The sequence below is a fragment of the Lampetra fluviatilis genome, chromosome 26, assembly GCF_964198595.1.
Source record: "Lampetra fluviatilis chromosome 26, kcLamFluv1.1, whole genome shotgun sequence".
Classification (NCBI taxonomy): domain Eukaryota; kingdom Metazoa; phylum Chordata; class Hyperoartia; order Petromyzontiformes; family Petromyzontidae; genus Lampetra; species Lampetra fluviatilis.
The window spans coordinates 9703160-9731073 of record NC_136300.1 but is presented as its reverse complement, the minus strand read 5'-3'; the positions used below and the strand labels follow the sequence as shown (position 1 = coordinate 9731073).

The 27914-nt window shown below is 45.8% G+C and overlaps 1 protein-coding gene across 1 annotated transcript; it reads right to left on the bottom strand.

Moving 5' to 3' along the window:
* Positions 1–176: 176 nt before the first annotated feature.
* On the bottom strand, positions 177–25110 carry LOC144942197 (copine-3-like). The gene is given in 18 exon segments (XM_078868955.1): positions 177–1184; positions 1806–2042; positions 2457–2593; positions 2999–3050; positions 3206–3260; positions 3595–3728; positions 5883–5942; positions 7563–7646; positions 7902–8000; positions 10888–10977; positions 14788–14871; positions 16228–16299; positions 18365–18436; positions 20301–20456; positions 20998–21166; positions 24822–24929; positions 24931–25007; positions 25009–25110. Coding segments are annotated over 18 exon segments (1896 nt in total). The 3' UTR covers positions 177–1076.
* Positions 25111–27914: the final 2804 nt, after the last annotated feature.

Below are 27914 nucleotides of genomic sequence, written 5' to 3'. Positions count from 1 at the left end.
GTTTAACCACAGGTGGCTGAAACCTGGTTTTGAATCCAGTGGCACTCTAGCACTCTGACCTCTGAGCCACTCATTCACCTCCACAATACCAAACTTTAACGAAAGCGTCATAACCCATCAAAGTGAAAGAACAAAAACACACGATGACAAAACTTAACAGTTGTACGAGTTTTATATAAACATATAAAATGCATTATGTAAAACAATATCCTTACGTAGTAATTAGTAATACATTGACCTAATCTGGTTAAGTACATTTCGCTCAAAGATATACCGTATACATTTTCAAAGAGTACATTAACCCAAATAGCAGTAAAGTGAGAGCGGCACCAACGGTGTGTAGACGTTTAATACTCAAACCGCATAATTAATGTACTCCGACAACGTGTTAGCATCTTTGCAGGTAAGCAGATCGCATTCTTCCATTATAATACCATAGTATAATCCATACGAATGTTAGCTTGAGACTAGTTCCTCTCCCCCTCCCACAAGCAGTTCACCAACCCCAACTCTAGAGTGACATGGGTGTAATGTTCTGGAGAGCATACTGGGTAGAGCTGGGAGGCCAAATGTTTAGTGCAAAATGTAAAATTGTCCACGTTGGCTAACGTCCGCGTGTCCTCCACGGGGATGGTGCCACATGTGCGGTGCCAGAGGGTGCGTGCGGGTGTGGTATGTAAATGTGGACCCAAGCACGCCGCAACGTGGGACTGAATTAGCAGCTTGGGCTGCGTGCGATTGTTTTCTGGCAAAAATAATTTGAGCAAAAAAAAATCTTCCCTGCCATGATGATGTAAATATAGCACGGTACGATGCTTTTTTGCAACAACAAAAAATGTTAATGATTTTTTTTATCCATCCTTTGCTTTTTCCCCCCCTTCTTTGTTGATTTTTCACATTTGCATTGTTTAATTATGTGTGAAAGACAGCTTAAAACCCAGAGCGAGCCGTTGATTTCATCAATCACTGTGCACACAATACGTCTCGGTGAAAGCACGCCGCGGTTTCTGACGCGACACCCAGAATGGTTGACCTGGAACAAAATCTCGTGTGCCACCCCACATGCAAGATGAAGTTTAGGGGCTGGTCATGTTTGGCGGCTGGAGGTCCATCTGATGGAAGTACTGCTCCACCTGATGAGGAATCTCTTCCATCACCTGCTCCAGGAATTTTTCCACTGGATCCTGCATCCACAGCCACAACGACAGGTACACGACACGCAATACACAGCGATAGTGGTCAGCTGGTGCTATAACAATAACATCGATCGTATTGCTATCAATTCCTGGGAAAGCAGGGAATGAGGGTTATCACCTGATGTCATGGATAGAGAAATATCTCACAATACCAAAGGAGGGGAGAATTGCATGTGAATGCATTGTATTGAGTGTTGTATTAAACTAAACAATTATATTTTTACCAGGTTTATCAGCTCTTTTTTCAGAAGCGACCTGGCCACAAATGATAGCTCAACGAAATTAATCAAGTGGAAATTTATCGCAGCCAAATACTCGAAACGCATGTTTCTAAATGTGGAGGGAAAAATCGGAGGACCCGGTGAAAAATCCACACGACCACGGGGAGAATGGGCAAACTTCAAATATACCAGCGTCAGGGTTGAGATTGAACCCACGACCTCCTGCCTACCAGGAAAGTTAACGCAATTGACAAAACTGAGACTTATAGTATCTTGGGAAGGTTACTGAAATTCCAGCACAGCTACCTCAGAAAGAGCATGCCATGGGAAAACCAGGATGGAGATGAAAACCCTAGTGGGCACCATGATTTTTCACGCGGGGGCGTACCCTGGCGAAGTCGAGGTACGGCACGAACTGCACGATGTCACGGAAGGCGTTCTCCCCCGATGGGGCCGTCAGGATGGTGTCGTCACTGTCCAGCTCCACGAGGTCCCTGAAGTCGTTGCTGCCCACGCCCACGAGGACAATGGAGAGGGGCAGCTTTGAGGCCTGCACGATGGCCTCCCGTGTGGCCGGCATGTCCTTCACCTCGCCGTCCGTGATGATGAAGAGGATGTGATACTCCTGTGGAGGGCAGAGAAAGTAGCGTGCCTTTGCAGGATAGCGGGCGGCGGTAGATCAATCCACTTGCTGTAGCGTTACCTCCTGGACACCTCACTGTCGAGCGGGTTTTGGAGTTTTTTAAACACATTTGTCTGATGCACCAAATCATCGCTGCCACCGTATTGCTCAAAATTTACTATGGAAGTAGAATTGGCACTGTTGTCTTTGGCAGTCCGTGGGTAGGGAACTGACTTATCAGTGGCATAGCTATCCAGTGCAACTGCAATAGGGAGGTACAAATGCAGTGGGCCCCATGGGCTGGAGGGGCCCAGGCACGGGGCTATATAAAGAATTGGGAAATTGGACACAGAGTACCCCATGTTCATTCCTCGCACCGTAGCCCATTGCCAACCGCACTTCGCCAGTGTCACTCACGTGAGCCATTTTACTCTGAAACTTGATTCTTTTAGCGGCGGTGGCAACGCGGTTGATGACTGGGGCAAGGTTAGCTGGCTCGGAGAGTTTCACCTTCGTCAGGCAAGACTTGTACGCTTTGATCAGCGCTTGCACACCTGCAAAGAGGACAACCGCACACGGCAAACATCACGGACAAATTATCAGGCAACGCGCCCAGCATTTTAATTTCTCACTGCGACGTTGCAGAGGAGAGGTTTGGTCTGTCAGTCTGATTTCTAAAGACCCCCAGTAACAGCTTGTCAAAGACAAAGCAATATAAAAAAAAATACGGCTACAATTACCATCAACATGGAGGTTGTGGTGATTGTGGCGTTTTAAATCACACTGCTGCCCAACTTTTCACATCTCAATGCGGAGGACAGGAGTTCGTAATACATCTTCATAAATAACTACAAATTTTGAGTGAATTCCATAGCGTATAATTGTATACCAATGAATATTTTAGACATTGTGTTATTCAGGCACTTACGTGTACTTAAGCGATGATCAAAATGACTTACCGTCGCAATTTGGGTTATTAGCGTTCAATGTTAACGGGAAATCTTGCGACGCCTGCAACACAACAATACTCGGACTGATAGAAGAACCAATTGTAAGTGACAATACTCAAATACATGTGCACGGTGCATTCTGATCGTACAATTGCATAGCATGCACTCTTCTTGCAGCATTTTGTGATGACACGGCACAAGATCTCAGTGTCTTACCTTCTCCTCGGATGGCAGCTGTGCCCCAAATCCATAAGCTGGAAACTGCTTGTCTCTGATTAGATAAAAGACAACACAGGAATTTGTACATCACACGCAGAAAGCTGCATTGTTTCCACAGTCTGCTCAGTCTCAAAATCAACATGCTATTTATATGACGACTACTTTTTTTTGCATCATATCACTAAAAGTTTTGGCATATATACGTTCCTGGCAAAAACTCTAAAAAAATGAACGATGAAATGCACCGCTGGCAGATTTCTTGGGACTGTGTGCACATTTGACTGCAGGGAGAAGGAGAGAAAAAAATTGAAAATGTCGGTGGGAAAAATTTGCGCATTGTTCCGCTTGCACGCCAGAGATCTCCGTTGGCCAGCTGGTGTACGCACGCGTCGTAATACTGCAGGGTCCCACCCACGGCTCGGATGACCATCAGGTACTGGTTGGCGTCGTTGAACCCCGTGTGGTGCAAGGAGTCCAGTTGTGACGGTGGCTTGTTGGAGGCCGTGAAGTCGATCGCCATCTGGGAGGCGGAGCACAGAGAGGGCACGCGACCCGTGTGGGAACTGCGGTCACAACGGTGCAGCCTTGAGGTCACCGATCTGACGCTTTGTTGCTGAATCTTCATGGTTTGCGCCTCTCACGGTTGCAGGGGTTACATGAACTCAACTACGTACAATGCATATTAATCGACAACATGTATATGCTATTTCACTAGTTTTTTTACAGTTTTTTATTTTAACAGGTAAGGCCAACTGAGCGATATAACTTTTTTTCAGAAGCGACCTGGCCACAAATGATAGCTCAACGAAGTGGCTTATCACGTGGAAATGTATAGCAGCCAACTACTCTAAACGCATGTTTCTAAATGTGGAGGGAAGAACCGAAGGACCCGGAGAAAAATCCACTTGACCACGGGGAGAGAGAGAGAATACAAACTCCAAATATACAGCAGGCGTCAGGGTCGGAATCAAACCTACGACCTCCTGTATACCAGGCAAGGTAGTTAACATATCGCGACCGTGGCGCCTTAAGAATTTTTATGAAATTATAAATTAATGCCAATTTTCACCCTTTACAATATCCTGTTTTTGGTTTTGGGGCACTTGCCATCTCGTTAATAGAGCTACTCTGGATATGGAACTCGGGACACGAGCTGTGAGGGCACTCGTTAAGGGATGCGTCGAATAGCGAAATTACCAAGCGGCAAAAAACATTATCGCAGATGAATCAACGATGTAATGCTGATTAGTCGTGCATTAAATAACAGGACCTGTATTAGTGGCGCATTGCATGCTTGGGTTTCATAATGCGGTGTACAAGGGCCTGACTCGCGGTGTGTACCTTATACAACATTGAGAAAATTCATCACAAAAATAAATGATAAACTCGGATAATTTATATATATTGTATATGGGATATAACGCTGAACGTAATGATGCATTGATTCATAGATTAACACCGTAATATATGTGTAAAATCGTACGTTTGAGAATTCATCATTTTCAGTTTGTATATATTGTAATGAAATCACATAACCACTGCAGCCACGAAGGTTACCTATGTTCATTAATTTTCAATGAATCTATTCTTCATTCGAATCGCAACCCCATATCATGACAAGTCGTCATTATAATGCCTTACATATATATCATTACACTGTGTATCAAATATATATTTTTGTTCCTGGATAGTAAGTGTTATTTCCTAATTTCTTATGCCTCAAAAGTACAGAAAATGGATATTATTCCCCACAAACTTTGCTTTTGTGACCAGTACATTGATATTTTGAAATTTACCTATTTAAATGAGAAAAATGGGCGAATGCGTCTTTTCGTTCACATAAAGTAAAAAAAGACAACATCGGAATCAAAATTTACATGTATTAATACTAAATTAATACAAAAATTACTATTGGAGATGCACAATGTGTTCTTGGGAATGAAATGCTTCTGAATTCATGGCCGATTTAGTTTTGGCTCTCAGTGCTTCCCCTCCCTGCGGGTCATGCCAAAGGGAACAGAGCTCATTCCTCACGAATATAAGTTTCAACAACAACAACAACAATTTCAATGTATGCAGCATCTACATTACAATAGCATGCCTAGATGATTTACAAACAACCTGCATGAATGTAAAAGGGAGTGGGGCTGGCTGGGGAGAGGCAACGTCAAGGAAACGTTTGGCGAGAGAGGAGAGCGAGGGAGCAAACGTCACGGCGCATCCCGGGAAAAAGCGACCAAAGTTAATACCTCAGTGGGCTTTGCCTGGTAGGATGGGGATGGTTTAGTTGTATTTGTATGTTTTTGGGTGATTTGTTGACCTTTATTGTACTTTTCGCTGCTATTATTTTTATTATTGTTTGTTGTTGTAACGTCTTTGCCCGTCCCTACTGGACATCTGTGAAAAAGAGCTTCATAGCTCATCGGATTCCTCCAGTATAACTACATATTCTGATTCTGAACCAGGGCTCAGCATCAACAACGGCGAGCCCCAGGGACAGCCGAGGCAGTCAGGGAAACGGCGACAATTCCCAGCGCGTCCTCAGGTTTGTGCCGGAACCCATTCAACCAATGAAGGTTCGGGACCTTAACCAACAAATTCAACAACGCACGATCCATGGTTCAACACACGTACGGGTAGGGCAGGTGCATCGTCAATATGTCTGGGAGCTTACGCTGAATTGCAGCTTGCAGCCTCCGCGGATGTAGTCCAGAAAGGTGTACTGTCTGCAAATCTGCAATCAGGAGACAAAATATGCACTTTGCCAGTCTGTTTAGTTTTCGGGGTTGTGGCGTTTCACACGGCGAGGTCTCCTGCTGCTTTCTCAGACTGCCTAACCCGGGTTTTTGCTTTGCTTTTATGTTGACAATTTTTAATAGTAGTTTGTGTGCACTGTTTGCATTTGTATGATTGCCATGTACAGCAGTATGAGGTGCTCCTTGATATTAAATTCCATACAAGTTCAGAGTTAGCTGCAGAGGTTCAACTTGAAAACAACTTGAAAACACAACAGAGTGGGTATTGCCGAGCGTAATTATTGAAGGGGATTTTGGATCACAGCGACGAAATATAAAAGGGGAACAAGATCAGTACAGCAACCCCGTAATATTCGTGGGGGGTTTCTCATCAGGCTTTGTGTACAGTATTCGCGACAAATTTATGGGAGTGCTATTTCAAATTGTATTTTAAATATTCGCGGCCAGAGCGAGCGACCGCCCGGCAAGAGGCCGTGAGGCGAGGAAGCGACACGGATCGTGGGAGCGCAACGCCGCTCTCCCTCCCGGGCCGCCTCTGTCTGCAGCACCGTTTACGTGCGAGTGCTTTCTTTCACACATTTTTGGAATTATGTACTACGGTATATGATATCAAAATATGTATTTAATCATTGAAATTGCAATTTTAAATGTTTTTGTTCATGAATAATAATGCTTTAATTTCATACAACATCATTCACGCGAATAGCATCCCATAACGCTGTACATTAATTATATAAGGACCAAATTCCACATACAGCCACCACCAAGCAAAGAAAACCCCTACTACCAAGCGACATCTAAAATGACTAAACAATTAAGAAATGCCACCAAAACAAAAAGCACAATCGACAAAAAGTTATCACAACAAATAAATTATTCCATTCTTAAACGGAAGTCAAATAACACAATACCACTATACAATAAATATATACATACGGTTTCTATGTTTAAAAGTAATCTGTTAACTTCTCTTAACGCTATTTTCCCTATGAGCTTTGAGTATTAATATTCACGCCGTTCTCCAGTAATGTATCCCCTGTAAATATGAAGGGTTTACTGTATGGGGAGCTATAGAAAAACGTCATTTTCATAATGAAAAGCGACATACAACTGTGCCTTGCACGGCGTGAGATACGCATTAGAAATATGGCCATTAACAAAAGAAATTCAACAAAAACTGAACAGTGTGCAAGGAAGCGTGAGGAGATGCGTGTCTGGAATTAAACTAACGGAAAGAAAGAGGAACGCTGGCATTCGGGGAAAAGGAAAAATTAGATAACTGTTAAGAAAGTGGGCTTGGGCGGGGACACATCACTGGAAGGGTTGATGGATGAGGGTAAAGGCTGGTGATGAAATAGCAGCCAAAGTACAGAACACACCCGATGTAACTACCGCCATGGAGATGTAGCGATGAGATTAGTTAATGTGCAGAAGTGAGATGGGAGGGAGGGAGGGATGGCGACGATGGCGTGGGGAGACACTCATCCAGCAGTAGATAAACAATTGGTGCTGTTGCTGCTGATTCTGATCATGCATTGTATCATTAATATTTTAAGCAATGCATTCTTTCTGCTGTACTTTGCGGCGACATCACTTACCGTACAGAGCACGACCACAAGTTGGCCCGAGTTCTTGTAGTTCGAGTTCTTTACGTTTCCAGGCAAGACAAGATCAAACATGACCTACACGCAGCCAGAGGTCATGTCGCGTGTTACGTTTACTCCCAGCAGTACAGGGTGAAGGTGCACAGCGTCGCCACTTTGCCTGCGCGCCACTCGACTCGTTCGTTGCGTGCAACATCACTGGCACGGCTCGGCTCGGCTTCTGAAGTTTAAAAACAACCAGAGCCGTGCCGGGCTGGCTCGGCATGGCACGGCACGGCACGGCTCGGCCCAGTGTGGTTTTGAACAGTGGGAAATGAAGTATACAGGTCTAACCGTGTTGTTCAGCTTGGCTTGGTTGAGCTGCATGACGGTGACAACGCACTCCCCGATGGGGTTGGATCGCCCATTCCGGTTCCAGTCGGCGCACACGACCTGCGAGCACAAGGCGGGACGAAGTGTGGGTTACGGTCGCCTCTCTCCGTTTTTCACTGGTGGGTACAGAATTGTCAAATTTGGCGAATGATAAAAATCACGGTCGTATCCTCTTTGTAAAGCCACCTCTGGACGAGGGCCTTCCTGCACCGTGCGAGCCATCGTGGCTGCAAGACTATACTTCGCCACACTGGACAGTGTGGGTGGGTGAAGGCAGGGAGCATAGATGTGGGAGCATATAAGTGCGGTACAATAATTCGGCACTGATCTCTCCTGACAAATATGTAGTCCCGTGGTCTTTAAGATCTATTTGAAAAGAGGTTAATTGTAAAATACATTGAATGGAACAAAAAAGCACGTCAAATGATTTGTAAAGCAATTGCAACTGGGATCCAATATTTAATTGACATGATAGGGATTCCTTCCCATCACTGTTATAAGCATGACGCTACTGTAAAAAAAATGCACAATGCTGTTAGAGAGAAACTATTCCGCCTTGTAGTACGGCACGATATTGAACTTTCACGAGTCTAAAAACAAGGCAATTTTGATTCAAGTGTATTGAGCTATTTTTCTTACTTCTTCACGGAAACCGAGTGAAAGCTTGTTGCCTTTGGAGGCAACCGAAGAGTGAACGGTTCCGTCAGCTTCAGAAATTGGCCCGAAAATTCGCATGGCCATTGAGGCACAGTTGGGCTGGAGCGATGGTGCAGTAGTTAGCGCAAGGCATTTATGAACTCGGTGACCCTGAGATAAATTTGCGACCACAGCTATCAACAGCGGTGGAGCGACATCCAAACTGATCTTGCCCTACCTCCTTCACCAACCCGTACTAACCAGCGGGGCGAAATACAGTCAAACAATCCTCATGCACCCCCGGTTAGCGCGGTTGGTTCCCGGACCTCGTATTTAGCACGGTTGGCTACGTACGGCGTGAAAGAAGTTCAACATTCATACATTAATGTACAATATGGCGTGAGGGGGCCTATATCCAGCAGTAGATTGACAACGCGCTGTCAGTGACTGTTATTTTTACCATTTATACGTATGCATGTTGAACGTCATTCACACCGTACGTAGCCAACTGCGCTGATCGGAGGTGCGGGGGACAACAAATTTAACGCAAAAAGCAGTTCCAAATAAACGAGTTTTCAATCTGTATTTGGGAACACAGTGGGCGGCAGTGACACCGACGCTCCCCCACCTCAAACATTTGGCCGCAGGGGGGCACACTGAATACAAGTTGCTGTTCTGTCACCTCGATCAACAGTCTTCACCTCCTCGGCTACTTGACACAAGCCCTCAGGTCTAACACTGCCCTCTGCAATAATTATCGACCCTGCAGTGAGAGCTCTTTTTCTATAAGACCGGTCATACCCAGCGATGGGGGGTGTTATAACACACGTTAAACAAGTGTTGGACAACACTTAAACATCGCGGAATTGGGCTCTAGTTCTTGCCCACTATATATTTTAGGAAAGACTGCGACACCGCCCGTAACTTAATTGGCCGTAAGATCTTGCAATGAGGAGCTGAGCCTTCAGCAGGTGAATCTTAAGTTCTTTCCAGACCCCCCCCCCCAACTCTCCGACATTATGGGGCGACCAGGAATCATTGCCAAACACCTGAAATTTCTTGTAAACTAACGAAAGTCTGCCCACGCTCCGTTCGCCAGGGAGGCGAGACGAAATGACCGCATGTCTCTTTGGGCATTGCTGCAGTCAATGCGCGCTGCCCTTGGGCACCTCAGGTTGTGAACGAACGGCCCTCTTGGGCCCAAACATCGTTGCTACACGCCATTAAAAGTGGCAAATGAACAAACAAACAAGCCAAAAACGACTCGACGGTTCTTTAAACACGGGGAGTGGTGCGGAAGGAATAAGCACATTGATGCTCCCTGGCGAGTATTAATGGCAGCCAAGACCCCGCGGAGGGCAGTTCGCTTTAGAGTCATTAATTATATCCGCAAGCACATGTATCAGTCCCTGTGTAGCCGCATATATGTTATTATTCAGCCGAAAAGCTCTCCATCTCTGTGGCTGGCTTTTTTTAAATGCACTGACACGCCATTAATATCCTCTCGGGGTTAAATTGTATTTCGTTACTGATAAACGCTCAAAAGAATTTCGCTCGGGTCTATAATGCAGAATTTTGATGTTATATTTTGAAAGGCACGAGCTTTTTTTGTTATCGGGGCTGCCACTGGTGTTGAAAATGGCTGTTGGTGGCTTGTATTTCCCTGGTTGTGTATGCGCATGTGTGAAGCGGGCGTGCGGTGGTTATCGCACTGCGCTACGAACCCAGCTCCAACTATTTTCATTCCTGGCCATGGCCAACATCCATGGTAAATATCCGAACCGGTTCTGGCTCTCACCTGGGTCAACTCAGGCTTGTATGTTTGTTGAACTTCTTTCACGCAATACGTAGCCAACCGTGCTAATCGAAGGCGCGAATGAGCACCCGGTGCAGTGTGTAAACATCAGCACTGGGTAGACAGAGGTAGCCGGGAGTGGAGCTAACCACACAGCCCCCTTTGATGAGCTCACTAACAGCACTTGCCACACGGTCTACTTAAAAGCTACGTGGGGGATCTGAACACGGCACACAACAATGGTATCGCAGGCACAAGTGCTCAGAACTCGTGCTCCTTTTGTCCACTTAATTGACGGAAAGCAGACACCGCCGCTGGTGCTGTAGGGGAGCGCGTGGCGGTTTAAGTTCAACATACGTTTGTGTGTGTTGAACTTCTTTCGCACCGTACGTGGCCAACCGTGCTAATCGGAGGTGCAGAGGGTTATGGTGCGTGAGGGTAGGTGGCGGGAGGCGTTTGCGCTGTGCGGTGGTGGGATTTGCAAGGTCGTAACCGGGACTGCGGGAGACGCGGCACCTTTATGGGCTTGGCGATGTTCCCGTCGCACAGAGACTGCAGGTTCAAGACGATGTTCTTCCATCGAGGATTGAGGGTGTTTTTGTGGACCTGAGGAATGCAACACCGTGGAACAGCAGAGAGTTAAACATTTCCCCTTGTCCACTGAACAAAAACAAACACAGATGCCCCAGTTTACTGCAATATGGATTAAAAAATATGAAAAAAGGAGTGGCCTAAATTTACCTATCTTGAAATGTAATTTCAAGAAAAAAACTCATAAAGGGTTATTTAGGTGAACATTTACATGTATTCTAATCTATATTGGAACAAAAACTATTCCTGATGCAGAAAGGAGCAGAGGAATGTATGTACTGTAACATCATGTTCATATATTAGATATATATCATGATACTCCTCCGCACCTCCGATTAGCACGGTTGGCTTTGTACGGTGTGACTGAAGTTCAACATACATACGTAGATACATGCTAATTCATGGATCCTTGTGCACAGCATTGCATGTAACAGAAAACAAATGTGTTCTTGGGCAGCTCACGAGGCGTAATAATTATTCAGTATGAACTTTAGACAACAGTCGTCTTGGCTGCCCACTGTGAGAAACAAAGCCTTAAACCCCCCCCCCCCCCCCCCGACTTCTGAAGAAGACGCATCCATCGCGCTGGTTATTGATGAGCAACAAAGCAAGGCGAGCAATGCGAGACGGTGATCCGATACAAACTTCTGGGGGCAGTGGGGGGGTGGCTGAGCATTTACGCGTATTAATTATTCATCCCTTGCCAAAAGGAAACACAGTGCGATTAACCCCCCCCCCCCCCGATCACATTACCGCGGCCCAACAAAAGACGCAAGGTGATGTCGGAGCAAGGCGTGAAAACAGCAAAAACGTTCAGGGAACGATGGCTCTGGTTACGCTTGGGCTGAGTGTAGCTGCTGCTCAGCCTTCGCAGTACAAGCGGCTTTAGAAGCGCCTGTGACTGATCTTCCTTTGATAGCGGGCACGCATTCGGTGGTGGCGGAACAATGGGATTTGATCGGAGGGATGTTTTTGCATCGCAAGACTGCGAGAGACGGTGAGGGTTTGGGGAGACCTTAATCCAGCAGTGGATAGATTGTGGGTTTTCTGTTACACATTTAACGATTTTTCTATAGTTATTGAACCCAGGTATCCATTGAAAATGTATCCTTCAGGGTATCATTCCCAACTTGACCATCATCTATGATATTCGTCAGGTTTATTAGAAATACATAAATAAATAAATGCTTGTCAATAAATCCTTTACCAACAATAGGGCATATGAGCAAAGTGACTTGTTTCATTAATGCCGGGAAGGATGCAAGCAAGTCTCATTGGGCCGTTATCTGGTCACAAGTAAAGGTCTACCACTACCCTGCCTACGAAAATCAGCTTGCAGAGCCACACCAAGACCCGGCATTGAAAATAAATACGAAAAGGAATGGGCCTTACAAAATCCATCACGTTTAATTTCGTTTTCTTGGTTCAAACAACATTCACGGTCACCGGCAGTGACTTTATGGTTTTTGTTTAAAGCAGGGGTCCCCGACCCCCGGGCCACGGACCGGTACCGGTCCGTGGCCTGTTAGGAACCGGGCCGCACAGCAGCAGGAGGTGAGAGCGGTGAGTCCGCGCGTGGCCTGCCCCATTAATTTATTATTGACCACTTCCATCCGCGCCTCTTTCCCGCACTGCGCACTTGTCTCAGTCACAGTTTTGGTAAGCACACAAGCTGCTAACCCCTAGTAGCCACAATGAGTACAAAACAAACGTCGCTGGAGAGCTTCTTTGAAAAGGGGGAAAGACCCAATGATGAACCCCTCCCCTCCCCAGTCCGTGAAAAAATTGTCTTCCACAAAACCGGTCCCTGGTGCCAAAAAGGTTGGGGACCGCTGGTTTAAAGGACAGCGTGTCGCCACGCGATTATAACTTCACTCAACAGCAATGAACATCACACACCCCCCCACTGCCCGTCGGTATTTGCAGAGGTGAGCGGGACGTGATTGTACTGCCCAGAATTTCACACCGAGGTGGCACAACCCATGTTTGCACGGACATAATTTCAGCCGGGTTTATCCGGCTCGGGGTGGCCTTGAAACATATTCTCACCTGGGGACACCCACACCGACTGTTCCTCTAGCGATGGCTGTGGCTGCGAGTCAACAAATTGCTTTTTCCGGTATAACAGCGAACATGGAAAATATTTTTACGTAAAATTAAGCCCCTGCTGTTTGCCTCTTAATAATAATTATCGCCCGGCGTACGAAGGCTAAACGAACACTCGAACTGTAAATGTTGTAGGTTTACGCTCCAACACATCGGTGTGCTGAACTAGTAACTAATTGACATGTTTTGTTTACGTGACAAACTTTACCAATTGGCTGCATCGGGTGGTGGCGGGTTGAACGACACATTTATATTTAAGCGATCTAACCCCCAAAAAAACCTCTATTATGGATAAATTAACACTTTTGGTGGAACCATTCACTTCGCCCCACCCCCTCCTAAAAAGCGAGTTGATGAAAGGTCACGATTCAGGGTCACAATGTGGTTCAAGAACCGCTTCTTTTTGGTTTGTGGCGCTTGTGACTTGGCCTAAGCAGAATGAACCAAAACTAAAGGACATAAGGTAAGAAGGAACCTGGATTATTCGAACATCAACACAAACGCATTGCTTTTAAAAAACCTAATACACAACAGCGTTGTAGACACTCAAGAAAAATGCAACCCAAACACAAACTTCCCTATCTCGTAGGGATGCACTTATGCTGTGTGACATGCACTGAAAGAAATGCAAAGCTTCATGACTGAAAAAAAGCTCAACTTTAAAGTGACTTTCAGGGGCACAATAGTATATTCACTGTAGCTATTTATTAAACAATTCAGCAGTCGCACTGGATCAGCATCAAAAGAGTGCACTTTAATGAAGCTTCCAAACTCGTGTCGAACACCCTGGGACACACAGTCAAGGTCGCGTAGCTACAAGGTAAGAACAGCTGCTTGTCTTTTTTGCGTTTCACCTGCCTTTAATGAACACTCAAAGGTAACGGGAGCGCATTCATCGCTGCTCCCGAGCGCTCGATTAAATATATCCCAGTGGTTACCACTAACAGGGCGCGCGTGCATGCGAGGAGAGGTGGAATTCTACGCAGGCAACCCACGGAGGGCCAGCACAACGTCTTATAGAAAGACGTGAGAAGAATAGTGCAGTGACCTTGAGGAACCCCAAATATATTATCAGGAGGCGGGGAATGGCGATAAGGTCAGCGACGGTCCCTCGTGGCCTTGATGAGCCCACAAGAGTGCATTAACGGGGTGGGAGGGGGGGTGAAAAGAGGCACTTTGTTTTTTTGTAAATAAGCTTGGCAGCGTGTACATTGGGAACGATGCGCTTGGGACGCGATCTAACATGCAGCGATGTGCTTGAGAGCAGCGCTGGTGGGGGAGGAAGGATAAATAATAAAAAATCAGGATTCGGGGCCGCGCTGCACAATTTTTGCCATCGATTGTCAACAGCGATAGATTCCGCGCAGTTTTACGTTGGCGAATGAAGTTTCAGTTGCCCACATCTGGACAAATCTGCTTCTTTTCGATGGGGGCAACTGAAATAAACTTTCGGATCACAGACAGGTCACGTGCCTACCCAAGGTAGTGTACTGTGCTGACCAATTAATGATTGTCCATCAAACATATTCCTCAACATATTTCCTGTTTTCGCTGGCCGGACACAACTCCGTAACGTTGCTCATTGTAAATGTGTTGCCTGTGACAATCGCGAGTGATGATTGCCCGAGTGACTCTTGGCCTCGAGGTGTGTGTGCTTGTGGGGTCGGGAGGGCCGATCCACATTAAGGTAATCAACTCTTGGCCTTGCAAACCACTCACCTCTGTTCGATATACCAACTTCCACTTCCCAATGGACGTTTGTTTGTACAGCTCCAAAAAAGGGTCCGACTTTCCAAACCAGTCCTGAAAATAGCAAATAGGTGATTCAGCAGGTATGACACAATAAATCCGAGCTGGAATGTCGCTCATATACGCAGTCTGTTCTCCTATAATGTGGTAGTTGCGTTCCTGAAGAACACTGCATTATGGAAAAATTGCGTTATAACAAAAAAAATATAATATAGGGTAAAGCACAGTCCGCGATAACGCGTGAGATGCGTATGTAGGCTGAGCAAATACCGAGGCACGTGGGTAGCATCTAGAATCATCCATTAGCATCTCGCCGTGGATGATGTTATGCTGAGGCATGACGTAGTTCAGTTCACTCAATCGCGTCATAGCCAATTCGCATCTGCTTTACAAAAACGTGTTCCCTAATACATTCATCGCGTTATATATCCAATTCGCGTTATGACAACGACTGTACGTATACATGCATGTATTTTATTACTTTAAGCATGCAGAGGTGTATGCTTCTTTGGAAACTTATGAGATTTTGTTCCAACTGATCAGCACGTCACAGCACACACATGACTGTGTTACTTTTTATCCAGTCCCTGCTCTCTAGAAATACTCCAACCCACTCTCGTCTGCCCTTCCAATCTGCTTTGCCTGCCTCTTCATTCTATAATTTTGACCCGGTCAGCTTTCAATAACCAACCTCTGACAGATCAGAGAACATGCACAAGTTAGAGGCATCATATTAGCTGTGAAGGAAAGGGGCCTTGCGAAGAAGACGTCACCAGAATGAACGCCAGTATAGATTTGAAGTATTCGTGACTGCAGGGATCCATACTCTTTGGTTATTTCGGTAAAGTCACGTAGGTATAAAATAAAATAAATTAAATCACTACGTTTCGATCGCAACACAAGCGACCGTCATCAGGTGCAACAGATACAGCAGTTCTGCTGTAAACGTATGAATGCCAGTGGTCCGGACCAAAGATGAATTTGCAGCCAAATGAGAGAACACCCCAGCGAGCAGTCCACGGTGGAGATGGGAGTGATGGGAATCAACCTGGCGTGAATTAACTACGTGGATTTTTGCTTCGCAGAACCGTGACAGATGGTGACGGAATGGGGAGGCCTTCATCCAGTAGTAGATGCATCATAGACGATGATGTTGAGAAATGATACCGACAAGCCAAATAACGTGATGCTACTCCGAACCATTGGTAGGCGGGATTTACCTGATGATATATCTCTGCGCATCATTTCATTTCCATGCGTGCCTTTACCTAGAAGAGATCTCAAAGATTGTGCTCCCATCTCGGTGCCCGGCACAAATTGGCACGGCGACGGAAAGTGAGCAGAGCTCGGAGAAGGAGAGTGGCGTTGGTCGCTTCGATGATGGCACGACCCTCGGGTGTAACAACCTACCTTCTTGTCCAGAGATTTCCCCTCGAGTTGCAGGGTGATGAATTGACAGTCGGAGATTAACTGAGCCGAGAGCTGCAAACAGAGGGCAGAAGAACCCATCATTGCTCATGCTGCTGTAGCACCATAAGTTAGTGCCAGACAGACACTGTATCTTCCAAATACTGAGCAATTCAGGTGTGGGGTTTCCCTATTTACACATTTTTTACAAAACCCCATTATATCACGAACATCACATTAGTCACATTCACAGCATGTAATGTTATTTTTGAGCACTCAAAAATTCACATCGTATTGAAACACACATCGTATTAAGGTGTAAAATAACTTAACACATGAAAAATATAGTTACTTACGAACCCGGCGACCCGAGTTCGATTCCCGCTCACGCTCAACATCAGTGACAATTATCTGAAACAGTTCTGGGCCATCCCTATATCGACTCAGCCTCAATGAGTATCTTGGTGTGATGTGTAAACATCGTCACTGGGGAGACAAAGGTGACCGGGTTTGGTGCTAACCACCCACCCCCTCGTGCGCCATGTCGGCCTTCATAGGTGCTAACTTACATTTTTATTTAAAACTTTCGTGATTGCAGGAATTCATATTCTTTGGTTCTTTCGGTAAAGTCACGTAGATATTTTATAAAAATAACAAAAATGAAAATTAAGTGAATAAAAATATCACGACTTTTCGATCACAACACAAGCGGTCGTCATCAGGCAAAGGAGTTAGCCTTGGTAGGATGGCTCCTTCCTTGGTAGGAGAAATCTGAGGATCCAATCAAAACCATCACCCTGCCATACATAGCAGGAGTAACCAAAAATATTTCCAAAATCATGAACAAACACAAGATCCAGGTCCGATTGAACACAGTGCATAAAATTCGTGATCTGATCCCATCTGTGAAGGACAAGATTCCTGACATGCAATATCCCGGCGTCTACAAACTAAGCTCTATCTGCGGTAGCAGTTTCATTGGGGAAACTAAGTGACATGTCTCGGACTGTGTTCGTGAACATAAGGCAGATTTGAAACACGGTAGGACCAATACTTCTGCCGTGGCTGATCATTATTTTAATGCGGCTGGCTCACAAGAAATTGATTTCTCTAAGACGATGGTACTTTGCAAGCCTATTGGCTATCAACAAAGATTCGTTCATGAAGCCATCCATATACAGGTAGTCCTCTACTTACGATGGAGATGCGTTACGACGACCCCATCGTAAGTCAAAAATATCGTAAGTCGAAGATGGCCTAGCCTACCCAGGAGTCTTAAAGAATGGTCATAATTTAGCAAAACAGAGCAATTTACAGTACCGTACTGTATAAACTATATACTGTATGTATTTATTAATTACAATACTGTATTTCACAGTAAAATGTAAAGTAAAAAAACAAGGTAAATTCTTAGCCTACCTATATGAACTGCAATTTAATATAAAGTTTTTTTCAGGAAACAATCCTATCTGCATCACACAAGGCGGGAAATGCGTACATCCCGGCAGCGCCCCAACGTAAGTATTGTACCTCGTACGCTGCTGCGTTTTCCTGCCGCGCGAAATTTAAAATATTTTTCAATTTTGTCGTATCGCCATCGTAAAATCTAAATATCGTAAGTCGGACCATCGTAACTCGGGGACTATCTGTATACAGACACAGAGACAATTTCAACCGAGAGGAAAGTTATAGACTCAGCAACCACTGGAAAGATGACATCAACCACTTTGGGTCATGACTTGACTTGTGTTTTCTTGTCAATCAACCTCCACTGTCATCAGTGTGGTGTGTGGAGTGGGGTGCAGGGATTTCTTGGCGGCCCTTTGCTGCATTGGCATTGTTGCTGCATTGGCATTGCTGCATCGCCCATGCTCCTGGTGCTGCTGATACACTTGGGCTACGCCCATCCCCAAGCCTTTATAAACAGTTTGCCTTTAGAAGCTAACTCCTTTGCCTGATGACGCCCGCTTGTGTTGCGATAGAAACGTCGTGATATTTTTATTCACTTTCATTTCATTTTATTATTATTTTTTCTTCTATCTACGTGACTTTATCGAAAGAACCAAAGAACAGGTGCTAACTTCATCTGCCCAAACAGTCCATTAAGGCTATACGGGGGACCTTTGTTTTTGTCTCTCACCAAAATATTACCCGTACTGTTGGGTGTGCCAATCTGCATCAGGTTCAGCGTGAGGTTTTTCTTGTGAATGATCTGTGGGATTTAACAGAGAAGTGAGATATTAAAGAAAAAAACATAAATAGGTTATGTAATGTATAAGTCTAAAATCTTGATGAAAATATTCGTCATTTATAATAAAGTGCCCCGGAGGAGATGCATAGCAAGCTGACACTCTATAATTAAGACCAAATATGATTATTTTATGATTGTCACATTGTAATGATGTGACTTTAGGGATTACACGAGCAGGATAATAACTACGTTTTCAAATTAAGCATGCACACACACACGTGGTGGAATAGTAGTGCAGTGGTTAACATACTACGCTATGAATTCAGCGATTTGAGTTTGACTCCCAACCCCGCATTACATCAACGGCGAGTGATATCTGAACCGGTCCAGGGCACAGCTTGTTCACCAACCAGCATTGTCATGCAATGTTGAAGTCTCATCTAAAACGGTCGTGACTGACACAGAATGGTGAGGCCTTCGTCCAGTTTAACGTGCAGTAAGCTTTCACGACCAATATTATACGTTGGATCATGTAAATGTGTCGTTGAACCCGCCACCATCTAACGCAGAAAATTGTCACGGTTTGTCACGTAAACAAAAACATGCAAATTAGTTACTAGTTCAGCACACCGGTGTGTTGGAGAGTAAACCCACAACATTTACAATTCGAGTACGACGTTAAACCGGTAATTACAACTAGCCTCATCTGGCGACAGCCAGATTTGTGGAGAATCCCTCCTGTTTCGCTCTTAAATAGAGGTGGGGGTAAATGTGATGTCACTGTGAGCCAATCAGGTGCGAAGACCAGAGGAGGGGTAATGTCGTCATATAAATTACAATGGATATCTAACACATTCCTGCGGAGGGAGCTGGTAGGAACGTTGGGTTGCTAGGTCAATGACCAGGGTCAACGGCGGCGTGGTGTATTCCGCAAATATGCCCGACTGTGAGGGCGGGCACAAGCCGGCGTGAGTAGGTTAAACGTTGAGTTTTATAAGGGCACCACGGGGTGACCAGCCCCTCCTCACCCAGTCCACCCCTCCCACCCCCCACCCAGCCCCACCCAGCCCCACCCTCCACACCCAGCCCCTCCCCACCCTCCTCACCCAGCCCCTCCCCACCATCCCCACCCAGCCCCCCCCCACCCAGCCCCTCCCCACCCTCCCCTCCCCACCCAGCCCCTCCCCACCCAGCCCCTCCCTCCCCACCCAGCCCCTCCCTGCACGACGGACATAATAATCCCCTGTGGGCTGGTGTAACAAGGAGGTTCCTACCAGTATTATTGGTTGAGTTATTCACAATTAATTAACATGCATAATGTGTGCACATGTATGCACACATTATGTATGTACATTACGTATGTACATAACGTATGCACATTCTGCAGTTTTTTTTGGTCCTAAAAATCGCAATACCTATTATTGGCTGCTCACAGTTTATCACCATCGATGTATGGTGACCTGGAAAGGCACGCAGTTAGACTGCATTACTTGATAATACGCTTCCAAGCAGCACCAAGCCTGTTGCTATCAGAACGGTTACATTTTTTTCTCTCTCAATTTCAATAGATTATCTGATTAGTCTTGGCCAGTCGTAACTAGTAAGTGACTAGTTTAAAAATAATAGCAATAACTTCCAGTCCTTGTCAATCCAATGACAAAGGACTGGAAGTTATTGCTATTATTTTTAAATTCGCACACAGTGGATATGAATTACATCAACTTTAATTTCCAATTAATGCTTCGTCGAAGCGGATTTGCAAAATAATTCATCAACTTTGGCCTGGTATGAATGCCTTTTGATTTGGATAATTGGATTGAAGAAAAATAACAGAATGTTAATTAAAACGCATCGTTGAGATCAGCAGCCCTGCTTGCCCACATACCTCCTTAAGGGTGGCCTTCGTCTCCCCGACAACATTTTTCTTGCCGCTAATAACCAAGAACTTTAATCTCTGCTCCTTAGAGGCATCATAATCCAAGTCCATTTTGTTGGCAAAATGTGGATTCAGGTCTTTGTTGATTGTCTCTGTTCTGAAAATCTGAGCACACACAACAGGGCAGTTTTAGGATTTAAAAGGATAATCCATTCTTATTTTGACAGGTAAGACCCACTGAGCTGTATAGATCTTTTTCAGAAGCGGCCTGGCTATCAAAAATGTAAGCTCAACAAAGTGGCTCATCACGTGGAAATTTATAGCAACAAATAACTCCACATCACCTTATTTTGCCCCAAAGCTGTTCAAATTATTATAATATAGCAACATAGCGTACAATAATATACGGTGAACATGGATAGACATAGTGGTAGTGCCTTACACCGATCAGCCCCCTACTGACCCATGCTGGCCGAGCAAGGAGCAAGTGTGACCTCGAAAGTATCGAGTGAGAAATTAAGCCCTGGCTGCAGGGCCGTCCATAGAGGGGGCGCGGGGGCCGGGGCCAACCCCACCGTGTCGTCAAAGCACGGGGCCCCCCAAAAGCGCGGGGCCCGGGGCGGTCGCCCCGATTCGCCGTACTCCCTAGGGACGGCTCTGCCTGGCTGTGCTGCGTTGCCCCACCGGTAACACCGGTGTCAAGTACCTCGTTCCATTGGTCAACATTATCATCATACTCTTGCACGATGACGTATGAGCTGGCGTCGTTAAACCAGCTGCTCGATTTGACGAGGTCGGTGCAGCTGATGGATACCTCCAGGTGTCTGCTCTGCGGCACATCTGGAGGCAGAGCCTCAGCCATCCTCCCTGGGGATCTGCAATGGATAGAACACACACACACAACGGTGTCCCCCCAGTAGCCTGTATCGTGATCAGTATGCCATGGTCAATCCGTTGCTGGATTAAGTCACCCGACCACACCCCAAGCCGACACTACTTGTCACAATCCAGCAAAAGAAATAATTTTTTGGACAAGCCTGAATCTGATGATGAGACCGAGAAGGGCGAAATCTGTCCAGATTTTGATTGCTTAAACAAATGCTGCTGGATAAAATTTGTGATTATTAGGTCGACGGCTGTTCTGGCCGGAACCACGCTGGGCCATGAGCACTGGTGTGCCAGTGCTCGTGTTTTCCACACCGCACCAGGAACTAAGGCTGCATCGACCTAGGGTATTCACAGGACAAGTACTAGTCCTTCTACCACTCTCCACTGAATTACCGTAAGCCGGGGCCGAGAATTTGACACATTACAAGGCGGTCCAAATGTCTTGTGACCCCCAGTTTATTGACTCCTAACTTTTTCCTTAGAATATATATTTTTTTGAAACCTCACTTAAAAAATACATTAAGCTTTAGATAATTTAATGGGGGTCACGAGACATCTGGATCATCCTGTACAGTGATACTGTCCACCAGTGATCTTCACAAATTTTCAGACTGGGGTCACTTTCGCAGATAAAACATCATCAGTGTGTGTGAGGGGCCGCCACACATTTGAAACCATTGTTGGGTTTGACAGCACGATAGGGGGTGTTGTCACGTGTTGTGTATTGTCGGATGCCGCACGTCAGAGGCCTTGCAAAGAAGAACGCTGTTGTTGCCCTCACTACTGCGCCATCCAATCGAGAGAACACACACACTGTTCTTGATAAGCATGCAGTCAGCTAACCTTAATTACAGATAGCAGAGTATCAAAGACAATGCCAAGACATGGCCTTACAAGGAAATGTACAGCCTCTCTCTAAGGAGTAGCCTATATTTTGACCCGCCCCTCCCGACTGGACATCTGTAAAAAAAAAGCTTCATAGCTCATCGAGTTGTTCCAGTCTAAATCAATATTCTGATTTTGAGTATGCCATATGTTTGTCCAGGGAAGTATCAATGAGTCTAAGGGCTCTTTATTTCAGGAAGGCTATACATTGTGATGTTTTTTCTTCTTCTAATTCAAATATTGAGTGTTTGGCATATGGAAGGAAATTGGTTTACCCAAATAAAACCCAGGAATGCAAGAGGCTAACACCCAGCAAATTAGTTGGTTATACTGTACTGCTGAGTTGGCAGTGGTGCACAAGCACAAATAGCAAAGAACTCAACACGTGTCAATAACACTGTGGCCTTAAAGCAAATTACCTACTAGAATCACTCAGAATGTCTGTCCGTCCCGCGCGTGACGTCACTCCACATGAAGCCCACCCCCCGCGTGACCTCACGCCACTAGATGCCCACCCCCCCTCATTAACATTCATGAGTGGGTGGATTTTTACACGAACGCATAGGAAGATCGAGCTGATTTAAATAATTTATTACTCAAAGTCGCTTCAAATATGACGTTTCTTTACAGAGTGACGGTAAAAAATAAATCTACGCAGCACAGTGCTACATCCGTGCGTGACATCACTGCAAAAGAGGCCCCTCCCCCCTTCATTAATATTCATGACGCATAAGGTCGCGCACTCCACATGCCATACCCCTCCCCTCATTAATAATCATGAGCGGGTGACGTCACTCCACATGCCGCACCCCTCCACAATAACCATGAGGGGGTGACGTCACTCCACATGCAGCACCCCTCCCCAATAACTATTAGCGGGTGACGTCACTCCAAATGGGGCAACCCCCCCCCCCCCCCTCATTAATAATCATGAGCTGAATAATTTTTCTATTGAATATTTCAGATTTACTGCAATATACACCCGTCCTTGGACGGGCCAAAAAGTTAGTATAAATATAATAGGTGACGTTTTGGGCAATGACCCTTCTTAATAACACAGTGGCCAGAAAGATCGAGTGGATAAGAGTTGAAGTCTGCACTTTGTACCTGATTATTAAATTTTTAAAACGTTTTGTTATGAACAGTTCTTAAATTGACAAATGAACAGTTACCTATTACAATAGAATAGCTGTGCACAGGTGGATTCAAGGAACCCGTAGCTGTACCTCCATCTCCTGGTATTACCCAGGCAGCCTCCCATACACATGCTAACCCGGCTTGACGCTTAGCTTTCCAGATCCAGCAGCTTCAGAGTGACGTGCTAACACAGTACACGAGGGCAGTGGTGAGTTCCAAACCTGTGGTTCGCAGACCGCTGATGAGTGATCTACAAGCCCGTGGGAAGTTGTCAGCAGATTTCCCACTGCCAATTGCACAACTCTTTACCGTATTAAAAGGGAAACTATAGAAAAATAAAGTTGTATGGCTTTTAAATAAGCACTTTACGGAGCTTTTAGAGTAGGTTAAATCCTGTCCTGAAAATACTATTGGTGTACGTAAGGGGCCGTCCATAAATTACGTCACGCACCTAGGGGGGGGGGGTTCAGATTTTTGTGACGATGTGTGACGAGAAGGGGAGCGGTTTGAGAAATGTGACGTCACATAAAAATGCGCAACTATAAATAAATATAGAATTGTTATAACAACACTAATTGTTATAACAACATTTCTACAACATCAGAGTGCAGCGCCACATTAAATACACACGACAATGACAATAGTTTAAAGCGATTTGAAGCATGTATTATTTTCAAAATGGAAATATGGTTTGGGGGGGGGGCAAAGCGTTGTGACGTCATATTTGAGGGGGGGGGGGTTGACTACTTATGACGCCGTGTGACGAGGGGTGGGGGGGGTCAAAAATCGTCCAAGATCGCGTGACGTCATTTATGGACGGCCCCTAAGGTAGTTGGCGGGTCCGTGGGTCCAGAACTGTTGAGAGCCACTGGACCCGGGACTCGGGAGGTCAACTCCCTCATTGGGGGTCGACTGGCAACACGTCAGCACTAAGCAGCATTTGTATCGCAGCGTTTAACAGGCCTAACTGCTGGTGAGACTCAGAGAGTCATAACACGTCTCGAATTTGCCTGCAGAGACAAGTACTGACTGCTATCATTTTCATTGGTTGCAAAGGCGCATTGCCTGACAGACTGGAAATGTGATTTAAAAAAATATATTATGTTTACATGGCGAGTGGGACTTCACCGTTCACCTGACCTGCCCCCCCTGGATATCCGGAGAGACCATCACTGAACAGTTTTCATCCCAAAGGTCCTCTAAAACAAATCTAACAATTGCCTAAAGGACCACTTAGTGCCTCTCTCTCCCGTAGCATCAAAAGTGGCTCCTGATTCCGCCTAAAAAAAATCCTGAAACTTTGTTTGGTAAAAGAAGTCTTGCTGCTCCACGTTTCTTAAACACTGTTGTCGCTCATCTGCAGTCTTTGTTCAACCCCCTCATCACTCCCCCTCTTTACTTCCCTCTTAGGCCAGGTGTCCCTTGCTCCCGCATGTTTGCGCATGATTCGTTTGTTAATTGTGCAATAATCCTTAAGGGCCCTGCAATATCGATGGGTTTCCGTGTTTGTTTTTGTCGCTGCTGTGCTCACGGCACCGCGGACCTCCCGTGTAAAATCGCCAGCGAACTGGCAAAAGCGGACCCCCATCCGTGTGACACATAAAACAAACTGAAACTCACCTTCTTGTTTCGAGGCACCGACGTCGCAGTTCTCTGGCGTGCGACTGTGCTGATGATGCGGGAGCGCGCGGAGGAGACGTCAGAGTCCCAGATTTCAAGTGGCTCCTTCTCGACCTGTGTGGTCCGTCTTCTGTGACGACAAGCGTGAGCACGAGGAAGTGGGCGTATCGGTGCCTCACCCACACGCACAACTCTTCTCTGTAGTGTCAACAAGACATATTTGAAGGCTAAAAATATAGCACCAATCTTTATGACTTATCGATGAAAAGAAATGCCTTGGGTCTTTCATGGATTTCCCCGGTACGTGGTTGGGTCTGTTAGGTTTGCAGGGTGGATGCTTGACAATAGCATCATGAACAGGTATGTAGAATTTCCATATCCTCATGACGACTCCCTCTAACCCTGTCCACAAAATGCAAATTCAGTGTCAGAATCTCGAGTTCTCAGCCGCTGGTGCCAATTTGACAAAGACAACATTGCACATGCAAGTAACATTAAAATAGCAAGTGCGGTTATGTTAATATAAGCAATACAAGCACCCAGGTATTGACACAACACACTCGTAACACTTTACGTGCATTGAACTTCTTTGCGCACCGTAGGTAACCAACCGTGCTAATCGGAGGTGATGGGATAAGTGCAGCAAACTAAACACGAAAACAGTTATTACATTGCGTTCACATAATACTGGTAGGAACCTCCTGGTTACACCAGCCCACAGGGGATTATTGTGTCCGTCCGTCCGTCGTGCAAGGAGAGGCTGGGTGGGGAGAGAGGGTCTGGGTGGGGAGGGTGGGGCTGGGTGGGGGAGGGGAGGGTGGGGCTGGGTGGGGAGGGGAGGGTGGGGAGGGGCTGGGTGGGGAGGGTGGGGAGGGGCTGGATGGGGAGGGGCTGGGTGGAGAGGGGAGGGTGGGGAGGGGCTGGGTGGGGAGGGTGGGGAGGGGCTGGGTGGGGAGGGTGGGGAGAGGCTGGGTGGGGAGGGTGGGGCTGGGTGAGGGGTGGGAGGGGTGGGGCTGGGTGGGGAGGGGCTGGTCACCCCGTGGTGCCCTTATAAAACTCAACGTTTAACCTACTCACGCCGGCTTGTGCCCGCCCTCACAGTCGGGCATATTTGCGGAATACACCACGCCGCCGTTGACCCTGGCCATTGACCGAGCAACCCAACGTTCCTACCAGCTCCCTCCGCAGGAATGTGTTCATGTTCTTATGCTAATAGTCTACAATCTTGCCATCGCTCATGATGTATATTGGGCAAATATGACTGAGAGGTGGACGCCATTTCATATGCGTGCACTTTCACCTACTTTATTTAACAAATTTGGATTTTGCGACCAATGTTATGATTCAATTAAAACAAACTGGCACGTTCACATGATAATTATTTGGGGGCTAGACACGACACACATCGGCATTGTTCTCACGTGATTTACCCCCCCCCCCCCCCCCAAAAGATGAATCCTAGCTTTATTTTACAACAATCGCGATTCGTTACGAAGTGGCGCCGACGTCACCAACGCCAGACTAGGTGCACCTTGAGGCCACGTGACGTGTGGAAGGCTCTCTGCTGACAGCTGACAGGACACACCCAGCTGATACGGCTTGACAGATGCAACCATCGGGGCTCTCCGCTTGCCAACGAACCGCGTTGTCGCCGCCCGGCATAAATCAGCATCAATATTTCGTTAATTAAGGGCGGACATGAAACACACGTGAGTGTTAATAATAGATCTATTGCGTTCTTTTGACCACGAGTGAACAACAACCAGAAATGAGGGACACGCTTTAAGATCACGTTTGTCTGATGTAGCTATTTTTTGCGCTCTCAAAGCTGTACCCCAGCATCCTACACCGGGGAGACCGAAGCATTCACAGGTTTTTTGATCGGACGTGGGAGAAACCTTTACGAAGGAACATATTTCGCTTCAGGGGTCCACATAAAAAGCTAGCACCATTTAGGTGCTGAGCCCACGTCCAGGTTTCAGACACCACCACAATTAAAAACTAGATTATCAAGTGTAGCAAGTTTATGGTCTCAGATAGGTCATTCATGTCTTTACAGAAATCACGTCACGTGAGATTTTCTTTCTCCTTAAATTTGGTTAAATTCCAAATCAGATCATTAACAGCATTTTGACTGTTAGGCGATTTTTTGTTTGTTATTTATGTAGGTAGGATGTATGCTTAGTGGCCTCTGGCATGTGGACCATACGCCACTTGAAGTAACTTACTGATCCGCCCATACTGAACATCTGTGAAAAAGTGCTTTATAGCTCATCGGATTTCTCCTCCAGTCTCGATAAAGATTCTGATTCTGAAGGGGTCACTGAAGGAACTCCCCTCACGAGCTGTTCTCGAGCACATGAACACTTTGTCACATGACACCTACAGCACAGTTGGAACACAATACTGTACAGAGAGTACACAGAAAATAGTAAATACATGTCCTAGTTTTGTGCAGGATAACATTTTTATAAAATATGCATATTTGTTGTTATTTATAAATTCTTCATTACTCAAATAAACAGCATTGATTTGAGCACCACACCAAATTGGATACTTTGTTGGTTTCAAAATCCCTCCACGGTGCCCTCCCAGCACACGTAGGGCTTTGATTGCTTTGCCGACAGTTGTGTCGTCATGTTGTTTGGAGATAAGACGATTACAACTATCGCCAGTTTGGTCAGGCATACCTTGCAATGTCATAACTTGTCATGCTTTCGTAACGCATATATATGTCACGTAGAGGTTAGACATTGTTAGAGTGAGTAGAATGTGGAGTCAGTGGGAAACAAACCTTTCCAAACCAGTTGCTATGTATGCCGTGTCTTGACACTCAAGTTTATTTCATTCCACTCGGGCTTGGGCTATATTGTAGATTGCTTGTCTTGTCGGTCTTGTCTAGATTTGTTTAAAAAAAACATCTTTCACATTACGCGTCATCAACAGAACACTGTATACTTGCCAATAAAACATAAAATACCATCAACCACAAAGTTAAGTGCCCTAACAAGATGCAATGATAGTCAGCATCATAATTAGCCACTGTCTCGCCACTTCTAGATGAAAACATCTCTCCTTGCCATCGCCATGCCT